The sequence below is a fragment of the Nicotiana tabacum genome, chromosome 24 (assembly GCF_000715075.1).
Source record: "Nicotiana tabacum cultivar K326 chromosome 24, ASM71507v2, whole genome shotgun sequence".
In the NCBI taxonomy this organism is placed as follows: Eukaryota; Viridiplantae; Streptophyta; class Magnoliopsida; order Solanales; family Solanaceae; genus Nicotiana; species Nicotiana tabacum.
The window spans coordinates 3580760-3597253 of NC_134103.1; the positions used below are offsets into that span (position 1 = coordinate 3580760).

General features: G+C 36.4%; 1 protein-coding gene across 4 annotated transcripts; it reads left to right on the top strand.

Moving 5' to 3' along the window:
* Positions 1-1518: 1518 nt before the first annotated feature.
* On the top strand, positions 1519-14386 carry LOC107784473 (origin of replication complex subunit 4). 4 transcript variants are annotated; one of them, XR_012706786.1, is made up of 17 exons: positions 1520-1729; positions 2051-2141; positions 2258-2314; positions 2468-2515; positions 4339-4389; positions 4476-4519; positions 4722-4785; positions 4864-4950; positions 5286-5377; positions 5457-5538; positions 5961-6046; positions 6149-6258; positions 6763-6855; positions 6933-6997; positions 7094-7237; positions 10499-10617; positions 10707-10845. XR_012706786.1 is itself a non-coding variant. In XM_075248316.1 (16 exons), exons 1-16 carry the CDS (start codon positions 1620-1622, stop codon positions 10562-10564), a joined length of 1290 nt encoding a protein of 429 aa, XP_075104417.1. In that variant the 5' UTR covers positions 1519-1619; the 3' UTR covers positions 10565-10639. The 4 variants fall into 4 exon arrangements, 2 of the variants coding, with proteins under 2 accessions (XP_075104417.1, XP_016461096.1); XM_075248316.1 differs by lacking the exon at positions 10707-10845 and having other exon boundaries at positions 1519-1729; positions 10499-10639; XM_016605610.2 differs by lacking the exons at positions 10499-10617; positions 10707-10845 and adding an exon at positions 14098-14386 and having other exon boundaries at positions 1521-1729.
* Positions 14387-16494: the final 2108 nt, after the last annotated feature.

A 16494-nucleotide genomic window follows, 5' to 3' on the forward strand; every position in this document is an offset into this window, starting at 1 on the left:
TACTCTTTAGCCAATGCTTAATAAATTTTTACCCGCCAGACAAAAATACCCTTGTGCTAGACATAGATGTAGTGTAAATATTAAGGACATGGTGTCCTTAACTTCATGAATGTTGTGTAAATATTTAGGATAAAGTGTCCTGTATTTGCACCTTCTGCTGCTAAACTTTTAGACATTATGTTCTTAACTTCATATGTGCAGTGTAAATATTAAGGACCTGGTGTCCTTAACTTGCATGTGTGCAATATAAATGTTAAGGACATAGTGTCCTTAACTTCATGAGTGATGATTAGAGATATCTTTACTTTTTAGCCACTATTTTAAATGTATTTACTTTTTAGCCAGTGCTTAATAAATATTTATCCGTCGGACAAAAATACCCCTGTGCTAGACATAGATGTTGTGTAAATATTAAGAATATGGTATCCTTAACTTCATGAATGTTGTGTAAATATTTAGGACAAAGTGTCCTGTATTTGCATCTTCTGCTGCTAAACTTTAGGACATGGTATCCTTAATTTCATGTGTGCAATGTAAATGTTAATGACATAATATTATTAACTAGTATTTGCAACTTCTGTTGTTAAACTTTAGGACATCATGTCCTTAACTTCATATGTATAATGTAAATGTTAAGGACATGGTGTCCTCAACTTCATGTATGCAATGTAAATGTTAAAGACATAATGTCCTTAATTTGTATTTGCACCTCTTGTTGTTAAACTTTAGGACATCATGTCCTTAACTTCATATGTGCAGTATAAATGTTAAGGACGCGGTGTCCTTAACTTCATGTGTTCATTGTAAATGTTAAGGACATAGTGTCCTTAACTTCATGAGTGATGTGTAAATATTAACGACAAAGTATCCTATATTTGCACCTTTTGCTGATAAACTTTAGGACATCATGTCCTTAACTTCATATGTGCAGTGTAAATGTTAAGGATATGGTGTCCTTAACTTCATGTGTGTAATATAAATGTTAAGGACATAATATCATTAACTTGTATTTGCAATTTCTGTTGTTAAACTTTAGGATATCATGTCCTTAACTTCATATGTGCAATATAAATATTAAGGACATGGTGTCCTTAACTTCATATGTGCAGTGTAAATATTAAAGTCATAGTGTCCTTAACTTCATGTGTGCAATGTAAATGTTAAGGACATAATATCATTAACTTGTATTTGCAACTTCTGTTGTTAAACTTTAGGACATCATGTCATTAACTTCATATGTGCATTGTAAATATTAAAGACACGGTGTCCTTAACTTCATGTGTGCAATATAAATGTTAAGGACATAGTATCCTTAATATTTTACACATCACTCATGAAGTTAAGGACATCATATCCTTAATATTTACACATCACTCATGAAGAAAGGGTAAAAAAGACTTTTCGTATTAATTTTAATAGAGTAGTGGCTAGTTTTGCTCAACATTAAAAATACTGGCTAAAAAATAAATACCACTTAAAAAAGTGGCTATACCACGCCATTTTTACCCTTTTCTACACAGAAGGCCCCAGGGGCCTTCACTCTCAATGCCCTCATTCCCGCCAAGTTTATTTCTCCACAACTTTCTCTCCCAAATTCTCTTTGTAAAAATTCCATTAAAATGGGTGTTGAAAATCCAGCAGAGCAAGCTCAGGTTCTGCTCAGAACCAGGATTTGCAATCCCAATTTCATTTTTACCCTTTTCTCTGATTCCCCTGATAGCAATTACAGGTACAAAAAGTTCCCATTTTTATTCTCATTTTTTTCAAGATTTTTCCCACTATAAATTGAAAACATACAAAAGAAAAATGGCCGAAGTAGTTTTTGAAGAACTTATTCAATACCCTTTATGTGTAATTGTGTTTAGCTCTTCTTTCTTTCAGCAAATTGAAGTATATAATGACAAGTTCTGTAAAAAACTCCTTTTTTTTTATTTTCATTTTTTCTAGATTTTTACTCTCCAAATTGAGTACTTATTTTGTTTTTCGGTCTTTTTAAGAATTTATTGAAGACCCTTTATTTGTAATTGCGTTTAGCTCTTGTTTGTTTCAGCAAATTAAAGTATATAATGTCAAGTTCAGTAACTGAAGCATGTAACAACTCAGTTCTACTTCTTGGCCCTCGTGGTTGTGGAAAAGTTCCGGTCAGTAGACATTTTAATTCTTTTGGTTGATCTTTTGTACAAAATATAATTTTGTGCTGTGAAATTTGATAAATATGTAAACTTGATTAAAAAAAAATTATTATTATTTATGTCAGATTTTGGAGCTGGTTATCAAGGATTTGCTGCAAGAATATCCTGATACGATCTGTGTGGTATTGATTTAGTTTAATGAATTATCTTTATTATATCTTCACTTTTTGGATTTTGCATTCTTTTGTGAAAATTGGCAGTGACATACTTCTGTACAAAAATAAATGTCTTTAGACTTATGGTTTTGTTGTAATTAATCGCTATCTTGATTACAGATTAAACTGAATGGACTCTTGCACAGTGACGATAATTGTGCTTTGAAGGTGTGCATACAAATTCCCTTTTTTTAGCTAATTGTTTTTTGGTACAGGTTGGATTTCTGCTCAATATAAGTTGTATAACAAATTTAAAATAGGGAATATTATCAGTGAGGATTCATATAGTTGACCCCAACTTGTTTGGGGCCGAGGGGTATAGTAGTAGTAGTAGTTGTTGTTGTATAACAAAGAGTCTTGTTTATGTTGTTGTGTTACAAAGCACAAGCTTGAACAAAATAAACGCAGGTAGGACTTGACGAGCTATGGCAGGTCGAGAAGGGGAATGTTGGTTCAGCGGTCTAAACCTAGAAGTCCATCTTATAGGATAGAATTGTTACTAAGAAAGGAATTGTAGTTCTTCGTTCATTGATCTGATTAGAATATACAAGGCTATTAATGGACAAATTGGATGTTAATCTTAAGAGCTGACGTATGTGCAAATGCAGCTAAAACTCCTTCTGACTTTTCTAGACTTCAAATAACTAATCTAACTGTTTATTGATTCTAAGAGGTTTTGTAACTAACTTCTAACTTAGCTTCTTGCAGCTACATTCTTACATCTAAATCAAGTTAAGTTTGCAGCTCATGTTCATATTCTCAGCTACTTTCATGCCTTGTTCTAAACCAACCTTCAGCTCATATATCCTTTGAGTTTATTGCCAATTTTACCTGTATCAGTTCCTTCCCATTGAGATCACCCTTGTTAAGGTGAAATATGGACTAGAAGTTCTAACTCCTCCAGGATCAAAGAGAACTGCAAGAAATTATTCAAGATCAGCAAGCTAGCCTCCTTTCACCCAATAGCAGGGAACAGCTCTTGTCTATTTGATCTGAAGCTTTTCTCCCAATACATTAGCATTCTGCATTTTGACTCAACTCGTAAGGCACAGTTACATTGTGAACAAAGATGGTATTAAAACTTAACAAGTCTTGGTTGATCATATTATTCCCTCCTTCATAACGATAGTATCGTGTACCAAGAGTAAGACTATGGAGATCTTTTTTGACTCCTTAGGAGCAGTAACCCTACTCCATTGGCAGCAATTGGTAATTTTGTGTTTGAAACTAACCCATCAAAGTAATCTAAATCATTTTTCCAAAGGAAAGATGCAACTAAAGGCTTCTTAATGAATTTAACGATGGATCCTATGTTTGGAAAGAAGAAAGGACGACAAAGTGCATCCATCTCAAAAAAAAAAAAAAAGGGAGGGAGTGCCAAATCACTCCAATTTCTTTTTTAATTTTTTTTTAAAAAAAGTGCACATTTACCTATTATGCTTGTTGTACTGTCTTTATTTCATATGTCATTGTGCATGTATATATAAAGCATAATGGAGATCAGAATTATTTTTATTGTGGAATGGAGATATGGGAACAATAAAATTTCTTGATTTCTCAATTACAGGCAGAAGACTATATTGCAGCAGAATGCAGTTTGCTGAGTTTATAAGAGAATTATCAGGAAGGTTTCAATAAAAAGGGTTAACTATTAAGTAAAGAGAAACCATTATCGGTTATAAGTTTCGTGCTTAAATTGATACTAAATTTGTATTCCTTACAAATTGATAGCTAAAAATTGATTGAGCAAGAGTTAGTTTCAAATGGAATATGTAGGGTATCATAGAAAAATTTTCTTTATTTTTTTAATATATCGCAATATTCAAATATGAAGTGCGCAAGTAATATACGGGATTCACCTGCATCTTCTTCTACTTCTGGTTTAACTGCTTTATCTTCCTAAATCTTTAACCCCTTTGAACAAAGTGTTACATCTTTGTCCTTGTTATATTTGTCCGTAATGTTGTTGCTGATATTATTTCATCTTGCAGGAGATTGCAAGGCAATTATGTATGGAACATCACTTGATGTTCTCAAAAATGGTACTGTCCATTCTGGTTATGATATCCGTTTTACATTTTAACGAAAGGCATCAACCAGTCATCGTGTTTTCCTTTTCCTTTAACAGGCATCATTTGATGATAACTCCCAGTTTGTATTATCCATGTTAAGGTGAGTCTATATGGCTTGTATTTTCCTTCTTTGCTTTACTGCCAAAAGAGAATAGGCTCTTTTCAAAGTGCCTGAGAATGTTGAAATTAGATTCTTTTCCTTTTGAAAATGAATGTTCAAGTTAGTTAATCTTCAAAGATAACGTGTACTCGTTTTTTCTTCTCCTGGTGGATTTGCTCATTCTACTGTAATATTTCATCAGGGAGTGCGGGTTGGCACATAAAACCATTATCTTTGTGTTGGACGAGTTTGACCTTTTTACACAGGTAAGATTCTCATATAGTGAAGAAAAATATGAGAAAATATGTCGAGTTTTCAAGGATGGATGTCTCTGTAATTTGCAGGGTAAACAACGATTACTCTATAGCTTGCTAGATGCAATGCAGTCTGTTACGTCGCAAGCTGTTGTCATTGGTGTGAGTTGCAGATTGGTATGTTCCTTAGTTTTAGCATTATTATTTTTTGTTGCAAGTTCTATTTCTCTATGAACCATACATTCCTCAACATCATTATGTCCAGATGTTTTTGTTTTTTTGGGACTTAAAAATCAAATGTGCATGCTCGTTTTCATTTTTTCTTTTTTCCTTTTTTAAAAAAAAAAATATTGAGTATCTTGTTTTGAGTTGCTGATGAGCAAGATCAAATTTGATTGAAATAGTTGCCTCGTCATTATTGCACATTTGAGTCATTTACTACATATAGCTACCACAGGAGAACTTTTTGAAGTAATGAGTAAATTAAGAGTGGTGAAACTTGTGTTGTGCAGGATGCCGATCAACTCTTAGAGAAGAGAGTAAGGTCTCGTTTCTCACATAGAAAGCTGTTGTTTCTACCCCCTTCGCAGGAAGACTTGCAAAAGTAACTTCTCATTGCATGCCTTGGTTCCTCATTTACTGTTTGCAAGATATTTTATTAATACTGACAATCTGTATATCAGAATTTTGCAGTACGCTTTACTACTGCCAACAGAGTCAGAACTTCCTCCTCAATATGTAACTGCCTATAACACAAAGCTTCTTGTATCCTTTTCACTCGTTACACTTTTCATTGTCAAGGAATGAATTAAAGTTAAATGATACACACAAGACCAGGAAAAATTGAAGAGAGAGAGAGAGAGAGAGAGAGAGAGAGAGAGAGAGAGAGAGAGAGAGAGAGAGAGAGAGAGAGAGAGAGAGCAATCGTATGGCCCCATAACATGGGCTCAAAAATGCTCAGCTAAGTATAGGGTATCCTATAGAACAGCGGAAACAACTCATTTGTGCTAAGCCTAGATACTCCAAATACTTGTCCTCTTGTAAGCCAAGGTTTAAAATAGTTCATTTCCTTTTGGAAACCCCTCTTTTAAGTTAGACATAAAAACAAGCATCAAATTTGCTATAATTTTACGCATCGCAATCAGTATTTTGCTAGCAGATATTAAATTATCCTTAATATTTATTAGAATACTTTGTCGGATGACAAATTCAAAGACATCATTACGTCATTATGCGATTCTGATTCAACTTTGAACCATCTATTGAGATTTCTGTAAGTCTACCTATCGTTCAACTACCTATTTGCTGCATTCACAGCGCTTTATCAAACATCTGTTCTTTTAATGAAAACTCATTGTGTGATGATTTTCATTAGGTTTGCTGCTGTGTGCCATATGGATGCAAAATCTGGATTTTTATCACTTGATAACTTTAAGACAGCACTCTCAAGTATTCAACGGCAACCCAAGTTGGAAGCCTTGAAAGGTATGTCATTATGTATTCTGTGTTGAGTGATGAATGTTGGCTAGCTTCTTCTGGAAAGTTTAGGGGTAGAGCTAAAATAGTTCGGACTCCTCACCTTCTTTTCCACGTCACTTCCTCTTAACTTTCCTTCGACACTCGACTTCTTCAGCTATTCCCATATCTTCTCTCACTCTTCTTCTCTTCTGTGACAGAATAGTCGTAAACTTGCGTGGAAATTTGATTAGGCCCCAATAGTACATACTGTTGGAGATATGGTGTGAGTCGCTCACAAATAATAGTTTAGGTTTTTCATATGATGTCCTCTTATATATAGACAATAATCGAACGGAGTTCTTTTGTAGAACTTCGCCCCTGTTCTCATTAAATATTTTTTCTTTTGCGACCTTTTTATATACGGTGTGAGTCACTCACAAACCATTTTATAATATTGATACTCTCCACAGCTAGGCCACTACCGAGAAGAATCAAACTGAAAACAATGTGATTTTCTATTTGTTGATGCAGATTGCTCCATTTTAGAGCTATATATTCTTGTTTGCTTGAGGAGGTTGGAAGTCAAAGAGCAAGAGACGACCAACTTCAATTCAGTAATGAAAGGTTTGACTATTACATGCTCCCTTCTTATGTTAATAGTGTGAATGTTATGCGACTGACCATGTTATCATGCCTTCCAGAGTACAAAAGCGTACATGATTCGTTCCAAACAAGTGATTATTATGCACGGAATGTATGCCTTCGGGTGTGTATAGCAAGGACTTAAATACAAATATTTTTTGTCTAATGTTCAACTTTGGATCTTTAAAGTTATACTGACAGATATTTACTTTCTTTCCAGGCATTTGAACATCTTTTACAGCGCCAATTGATCTCTTTGGTTGACAACAGAGGGCACGGCCAATCTGTTGAGTTTCGTCCAGTGAGGCTTTTGATCTCATCATATGAACTACATCAGGGACTAAAATCATACCGTTCATGTCCGGTAAGTTACTCTCAAGAACAATTATATTCTTTTAGTCTGAAGTATACTAGGGTGGTTGCGGATGTCAATCTCATTATGGAAACAAGCACACATGTCAGTCAGTCAGTACAAGCAAGAACAACAACAACAGACCTAGTGAAGTCCTACAAGTGGAGTCTGAGGAGGGTAGTGTCTACGACCTTACCCCTACCCTGGGAGAATAGAGATGTTTTTGATAGACACTCGGCTCAAGAAAGATGGAAAGAAATAGTAGAAACAAGCGATATCAACAACAAGGGTCAGAAAGTTAGTAACAGCAAATTAACAGCCAGAAAATAGATGGAAGGAAGCAGTAGCAACAAGTAGAGAAAATTTGTCCTTGTCACGACCCAAACTAACCTCTGTCGTGATGGCGCCTATCATGGAACTAGGCAAGCCGACTCATTTCCAAAACAAACCGATATTTCCATTTCAAAGATAATTTCAAAGTTATTTAACATAAAACCTCTATTTAAAGAGTTCAAATCAAAGAAAAACAGAAGTGCGGAAAAGAAAAGCCCGACATCGGGGTGTCACTAGTCATGAGCATATACTACAATCTGTCTAACAATATCAAGGCTAACTCAGCCCGAAAAATAGCTAAATACAACTAGAGGAAGATAAGAAGGAGAAGAGCAGGGGCTGCGTTCGCCAAACAGCTACCTTGCTATCTTCAAGAAAATCTGCAACCAGAACACTCAATAACCGCTACCGTGTCAAGCTACACCTGGATCTGCACACAAGGTGCATGGAGTAACGTGAGTACGCCAACTCAGTAAGTAACAACAATAAATAAAGACTGAGCAGTAGTGACGAGCAGTGTTTAAAAAAGTGCTCGCTTCATCGCTTTAAGCGAGAAGCGAGGCGAAGCGTGAAAGGCAGCGCTTCAGCTTGCTGAAGCGACCCAGGTCAGTAAAAGCGACCGCTTCTCTGTAAAAAGCGAGAAGCGGGGAAAGCGAAGCGAAGAGAAGAAGCGTCCGCTTCTCTGTATTAAAATACCCAACCATATTTTATTAAAAACAAGTTTTTTGGATTAAACACTGATCTTCAACAACAGCGACTAGTATTCTTCAACTTCCAACAGCAGCGACTTCTTCTTCATCTACTTTTGATTTCTGAAAGAATCTCAAATCATCAACTAGGGTTCTTCTTCTTCTTCTTCTTCAACAGGTATGTTCTGAACTTCTGATTTCCATTCTTCTTCTTCTTCTTCTTCTTCTTTTTCTTTCTAAACGTCCAAAAAGCAGTGAAATGCTTGCAAATTTTTTCCAGAATTTTACTGCCCAATTTTTCCAGAATTTTATTGCCCAATTTTTTCGGTTATTATCAGAGAATTCCTATGATTTTTTATATCATTTATAGTTTATTCTTAGTTCTTATTGCCTTTCTTATGTGTTATGTAGTTGTTCTTTTAATGGCACCAAAAGAAGATAGGAAAGATCCGGCTTGGGCTTACTCTGAAAGAGTTTGCGAGACCAACAAGATGGCAATTAGATGTCTTTTTTGTGACAAGATTTCAAGTGGAGGAATCTATCGTCAAAAAGCGCATCTAATCGGCGATGATCCAAATGTCGCATCTTGTCCTAAAGTTCCGTCGCATGTGAAGGAAGATTTGAAAGCATTCCTTCATAAAAAGAGAGAGTTAAAGACTCAACTGATTCATGAACAAGAACTGTATAATCTTGATGACGATGATGAAACAGAAGAAGGTGACGATGCTTCGTCGCTTCCACCAAAATCACAAAAGCGGGGAAGGATGCAACCAATGTCTTCTAGTTGTGGATCTACTGGCAAGACCAAAGGTCCTATGGATTGTTACTTCTCGCAAAAATCTGGAGATAAGGAAGGAAAAGGTGGTAATCCTCAAATTGATGCCAAAACGATTTTGAGGGATCGTGCAATTACAATGTTTGCGCGGTGGATGTATGATGCAGGTCTTCCTTTTAATTGTGTTAATTATACTGACACTTTTTCTGCTTTTATTGAGGCCGTAGGCCAATATGGTCCAGGAATGAAGCCTCGAACATATCATGAAGTTAGAGGGCCATATCTAAAAAAAGAGGTGGCGGAGGTGAACAAAATCGTGGAGGAGCACAAAGTAAAATGGAACAAGTTTGGTTGTTCCATTATGATGGATAAGTGGACGGCGAGAAATGGAAAAATGATCATCAATATCTTGGTGAATTCTCCTAAGGGAAGCCTGTTTCTTGAGTCCATTGATGCAAGCGACTCTTCGACTGATTCAACCAAAATGTACTCTTTGTTCAAGAGTATAATAGACTCTATTGGAGCAGAAAATGTTGTTCAAGTTGTCACGGACAACGCCAATGAAAATGTTAAAGCTGACGATTTGATGTCTGCTGGGTACCCGCATATTTATTGGACTCCGTGTGCAGCACATTCCATTAATTTGATCTTTGGTGACATTTTCCAGGAAAGACCCTTTAGTTCAATCTTTAATCAGGCAATTAGAGTGCATTCCTATATTGTTCAAAGGCCTTTGTTATTGAATATGATGAAGAGATTCACTAAACAAAGAAGCTTGGTGAAACCCGCAAAGACAAAATTTGCTACTGCTTTCTTGACTTTGCATAGGATGTATGAGCAAAAAAGCAATTTGAAGAAGTTGTTTGTTTCAGATGAGTACACTAACAGTGCCTATGGAAGGGAAGCTCGAGGGAGAGAATCTGCAGATATTATACTTTCTCCTTCATTCTGGAACAATGTGGTTCATGCATTGAAGATTGGTGGTCCTTTAGTTAAAGTGCTTCGTTTGGTGGATGGGGAGCAAAGGCCACCAATGGGCTACCTGTACGAAGCAATAGATAGGGCAAAGGAGGCTATTCAAGTCTTGTTTAGTGATCAAAGAAAATACAAAAGAGTCTTTGAGATCATAGATAAAAGGTGGGATAGTAAGCTTCATAGCCCTTTGCATGCAACTGGACTTGTTTTGAACCCGGAACTGTTTTATGACAATGAAGAAAGGATTCTAGGAGATGAACCTTTGTGGAATGGATACTATGAATGTATTGAGAAGTTGATACCTGAAGAATCCGTGCAAGATAAAATAACAGAGCAATTTAGTATTTATAGGAACACTGAGCAACTTTTTGGAAAAAAACATGGCGATTAGACAAAGAAAGACGAAGTCACCAGGTGAGCGAGTGCTTATATGTTGTTTTATAATTAATAAGTTGTTTCTTTATCAATATTATGTTTTGAAAATTTGTTCTACTTCTACAGTTGAATGGTGGAAGCAATATGGCCATTCCACTCCGGATTTACAAAAGTTTTCCATCAAGGTTCTAAGTCTAACATGTAGCTCATCCGGGTGTGAAAGGAATTGGAGCGTGTTTGAACATGTAAGAACTAAGAAGAAAGATTTAGTATATTGAGATAATTAAATTATATCTCAATTGTCCTAAACTTACTAATTACTTATTATTTGCAGATTCATACCAAAAAAAGGAACAAACTAACCCTGAAGCGTCTCAATGATCTAGTATTCATTAAGTACAATAGAACATTGAGGCGTCGTTACAACGCTCGCAATGTAATTGATCCAATTAGTTTGGACAACATCGATGATGCTAATGAATGGCTAACTGGAGTCCCGGAAGATCATGCAGATGAAGAAGTATTTGAGGAAACTTCTGATTTCACTTGGGGTGATGTTGCGGAGGCGCGTGGAATTGGGGAGAGGATTTATGGTTTGAGAGGGAGTACCTCAACTTCAAGTTCACAGAGGAAGGGAAAAGAGGCAGCTACTTTGTCCCTAGTTGATGAAGAAGAAGAAGTTGAAGAAGATGACGAGCAATATAATAATGATAGTGGAATACAAGAATTTGACAATCTTGTAGAAGAATAGGATGCTCATTTTGTGCTTTAATTGATGCTACTATTTAGTTTTTATATTGAAGTATTGAACATTTGCTTCAATTACATGTGTTGTCTATGCAATATATATATATTTTTTAAAATTTCGCTTCACTTCAAAAAAGCGAGCCCTTCGCTTCTCGCTTCTCGCTTTAAGCGAAATGGGGTTTGTCGCTTTTTCTCGCTTCACGCTCTTCACAACACTGGTGACGAGCAATAAAGCATAAAACGTTCATATCAGGAAATCTCAGTAAAATACCACATGCTTTTAAAATCAGGATTTAAATCAAACATCTCGTTTAAACCCAGTTCCAGTAAAAAAAAAAAATCATTTTAAGACATTTTTCCAACAGTTTTTCAAACAAAGGCTCAATGCAAAGGTGAGCAAAAATGATGAAATCATAAACAACCCCTCGGGTAAAACATCACTCATATACAGCCCCTCGGGCAAACCTCACAGTCACTCGTGCCACTCGGGCATACCTCACAATTACTCTTGCCACTCGGGCATACCTCACAATCACTCTTGCCTCCCAGTCACTCAGCACTCGGCACTCGCACTCAGTAGGTACCTGCGCTTACTGGGGGTGTGTACAGACTCCGGAGGGACTCCTTCAGCCCAAGCGCTATAATCTGCACGGACAACTCACGTGCGATAATAATAAAGTATGCTGCAGGCGGGCAGCTCCGATCCACACTCATCCTCACCAATCAGGCCCTCGGCCTCACTCAGTCATAAGTATGCTGCAGGCGGGCAACCCCGATCCACACTCATCCTCACCAATCAGGCCCTCGGCCTCACTCAATCATAAGTAACTCAAGCCTCTCGGGCATTTCAGTAAAACAGGGCATTCGGCCCAAAACATTTATATGCATCAAAATAGAGTCATAAAATTGAGTTATGCGGCAAACAAGTATAAACATGACTGAGTATAGATTTTCAATCGAAAACAATGAGAGGATGGCAAGAAACAGCCCCTAAGGGTCCAAACAGCTTTGGCGCAAGGCCCAAACATGGCATTCAGCCCAATTTACAGAAGTTCTTTCTAAAACATATAAGTATCAAATGGTTTCAACAAAGTATGCAACTTTACAATTGCTACGGGACGGACCAAGTCACAAATCCCCAACAGTGCACGCCCACACGCCCGTCACCTAGCATGTGCGTCACTAAAAAATAGTAGAATGATACAAAATTCGGGGTTTCATACCCTCAGGACTAGATTTACAATCGTTACTTACCTCAAACCAGTCAAATCTCTAGCCTGCAATGATCTTGCCTCCGGACTCGGCCTCTAAATGCTCCGAATCTATTCACAATCAGTACAATACCATCAATACGCGCTAATGGGATGAATTCCACAAGAAAAACTACAAAATTAGACCAAAACCCGAAATTGGCTCAAACCCGCCCCCCGGGCCCACACCTCGAAATCTGACAAAATTTACAAAACTAGAAAGCTCATTCACTCACGAGTCTATCCATACCAATTTTACCAAAATCCGACCTCAACTCGACCCTCAAATCTATAAATCTTATTTCCAAATTTCTAAGTTCCAATCTCCGATTTACACCTCAAAATCATGTAATCTAGCCGGATTATTCGATGATAATTCAATATTATGGAGTAGAAATGATCACAAGGGACTTACCTCAAGTTTTCCTTGAAAATATATCAAAAATCGCCTCTCCTCAAGCTCTAATTTGTCAAAAATGGCAAATGGGACGAAGTCCCTGTTTTTTATAATTCTGCCTAGACATCCTCGGTTCTGCCTCGATCTTGGCCTTCGATCGAGGTCCTCGGTCCTGTCCCTCGATCCTGGCCCTCGATTATGTCTTCGACCCGGCCTACGACCGTGACCCACTACCCTGGGCTCGATCATGCCTTCGATCGTGGCCCTCGACTCTGGGCTCGATCATGGCTTCGATCGTGGCCCTCGACTCTGGGCTCGATCATGGCTTCAATTGTGGGCCTCGACCCTGAGCTCGATCTGGGCTCACATCTGGGCTCGATTTCTGGGCAGAAGCAAATTTCCAACAGAAGGAAATTGTAGCAGCTGTTCTAGTTTAATTTTTGATCCGTTAACCATCCGAAACTCACCCGAGGCCTTCGGGACCTCAACCAAATATACCAACAAGTCCTAAAATATCATACGAACTTAGTCGAATCCTCAAATCACCTCAAACAACGCTAAAACCATGAATTACACCCTAATTCAAGCCTAATGAACTTTGAAATTTCTAATTTCTACAAACAACTCCGGAACCTATCAAATCACGTCCGATTGACCTCAAATTTTGCACACAAGTCCTAAATGACATAACAGAGGTATTCCAATTTCAGAATCGAATTCCGACCCCGATATCAAAAAAGTCAATCCCCCGGTCAAACTTCTCAAAAATAAAACTTTCGGCATTTCAAGCCTAATTCCTCTACGGACTTCCAAATAATATTCCGGACACGCTCCAAAGCCCAAAATCACCATACGGAGTTATTGGAATCATCAAAATTCAAATCCGAGGTCGTTTACACATAAGTCCATATCCGGTCCACTTTTCTAACTTAAAATTTTCAATTATGAGACTAGTGTCTCATTTCACTCCGAGTTCCTTCCGGACTCGAACCAACTAACCCGATATAACATAATATAGCTGAATAACACAAAAAGAAGTAGGAATGGGGAAAACGGGTTTATAACTCTCGAAACAACCGGTCGGGTCGTTACACCTTAATATCCATCTTCATATCCGATGACGCATAAATCTTAATCAACTTTTAAATGCATATGCATAAAAAGGTCTACTAGTTCCTGGCTTGTTGATTAAAACATTTGAAAAGTCATTTGTTTCTCCCTTTTACTTGATCGTTTCTTCGAGTTATTATTATTATTCAAATAAGCCTTCAAATTATTTGGTGCTTTTGACAACCAGTACTAATTAGCATGTTGATTTTCCTCATTTGCAGGCAATTCTTCATAAACTAATTGACCGTGGAGTTTGAAGTGTAACCATCCCTATATGCTGTATATCAGAGAATTTCTGTAAAATGTAGTACACAGAATGGTTGTTTAATATGCAAAGATTATACAACTTTCAATAATTATGCCACATTTTTCTTTTTCCTTTTTTCCTTCCTACTTTCGTTCCTCTAATTTTTGTTGTCGTCTTTTCATTTTTCAATGTTAAATTTTACTTCATCTTTTGGAGTTGTTATTTTTGGGCCACAATAGAGGTCACTGGAATTGAACTCGTAATATTACAGTTTGAATTGTGACATATCGTCGACCAATTTTTTTAATGTTAAGTTAGTGAAATTGTCACAATGTTTTAAAATTTTCTTTCTACTAGTTGCCTTATCTTAATACATATAATATCTATATTTGAGAACTTTCTACTGATAATAATATTGAATTATTGAGAACTTTCTACTGATAATAATATTGAATTGATAATTATGCCCGTTTATCATGAAAATACTGCAAACTCATTCACTCCTTTACACGCATAAAATAATGTAAGTTCAAAGCCCTTCTCCTGTTCCATTTCTCTCTTATTCTCAACTCATTTCAATTATTTTCATATCTTAAATCACGACATGATTTTCGATTAATCGTAAAATAGCACGCTTAGGGGTCGTTAACAATTCAAGATTTAAAATGGATTCTAAGTGGGTTTGTTCGTATAAATTTGAAATCTTGAAAATGCACGCAATTACTATCTCAGTTTTAAGAGTTGAAAGATGAGCCACGTATTAAATCGGAGCTCTCAATAATTGGAGCGAAAGTCCTAAGGTATCAGTTCAAATTTGGAAAAAATTCAATATGAAATTATAATAACTAATTTGGGGATTACAAAATCCTAATCTCCACTAATCATGATATTTTGATCGTAAATCATACATTTTTGGCTCTGATACCATATATTAGATAATTAACATAAAGAGTCCCTAGATCGAATGTGATAATAGGACACAAAATATACAAAGGTTAGCACATTCGAATAGCGTACTTGTTTGAATGGATATAAGAGACACACGACTTTAAAGCACACGGTATTTTGGCACATGGTTTTAGAAAATGGGTCGAATATATTCTAACCGCAAAATTAATTTTCTTTCTAGATTATCTTGTAACAGCCGCCCCCCGAAACTCCTTTCCCATCTCTCTCTCTCTCTCTCTCTCTCTCTCTCTCTCTCTCTCTCTCTCTCTCTCTCTCTCTCTCTCTCTCTCTTTCTCTTTGTTTTTGCCTCGAGTATTGGGCTTATGTAATACCCGTTATTTTTTTAGACTAATATAACCTGAAATAGAGCTTATGGATGGAATAACCAAACTTTTGTTTGACTTGGAGATCAAAAACGTGGCTGACAGTATATGAGGCTATCAATAGCCTTGTAAATACTATTTACTTGATTAAGAGTATATATTGGACCAAACTTTAGATTAAAGGAGGAAATAAGTGGGCCAACCCCACTTCTTAATGTTCCTTACTTTGTAGAGCCTTAGAATGGATTAAGGAAAAAAAATTTAAACCTTATTAGCTTTGGAATCAAATTAAGAAAAAGAAGTTGCGGAAGACTTACTTGTGCCTGACGGTCACGTTAAGGATTAACAAAGAAGAACAATTGTTTGATCTGTTGCTTGGGTCACTATTGGTTGAGGAGTTTGAGGATACATAATTAGCGTGAGCAGAGAACTAGAAAGCTTGGAAATTTTTCTTGTGCAATTTAATAAACAATCAGGTATGTAGATATATAATCTTATCCTTATAGCGTGCCTTGGATTACATTGGGATCGATGTGGATATCAAATTCTTTAGAATGATGATAAAAAGTAAATTGAAAGCAATTTGATAAATCTAAACTCATTTGAGTTGCTGCCATGTTTTTGAGATTGAGAACATGATTAGAAATATTAAATAATGGAGGAATTATTTTTATCTAGCAATGGACAAAGCTTTAAGGGTAAAGTGAGGATCAGATTTGAACGTTGCTAGAGTATTTGGATTATTATTATGGTCATAGGTTTTGGATGGTATTATTTAAGTATGGACATATAATATTTTTGATATTAACATATGTTTCTTCCTCTCCATATACCAAGTGGTCAAGGATATTGTAGCAGTAATCTTGACAAAGAAATACAAATATTTATTTTTCCTCACATTATGCACTGATTATATTGAGTAATTCATGACTTAGAAATTAGTTCAATTGGTGGTGAGTTGAACTTGTTGAGTATGTCTTGATGATCCTAGCTCAAATATTTGTAGATCGTGAGTTGTTGAACTCCCAGGAAGTTTGAAAGGATGAATTGGAGCTAAGACTTGAGGTGAGTTGATGTTTACTTTCCTAGTAGGGAATTCC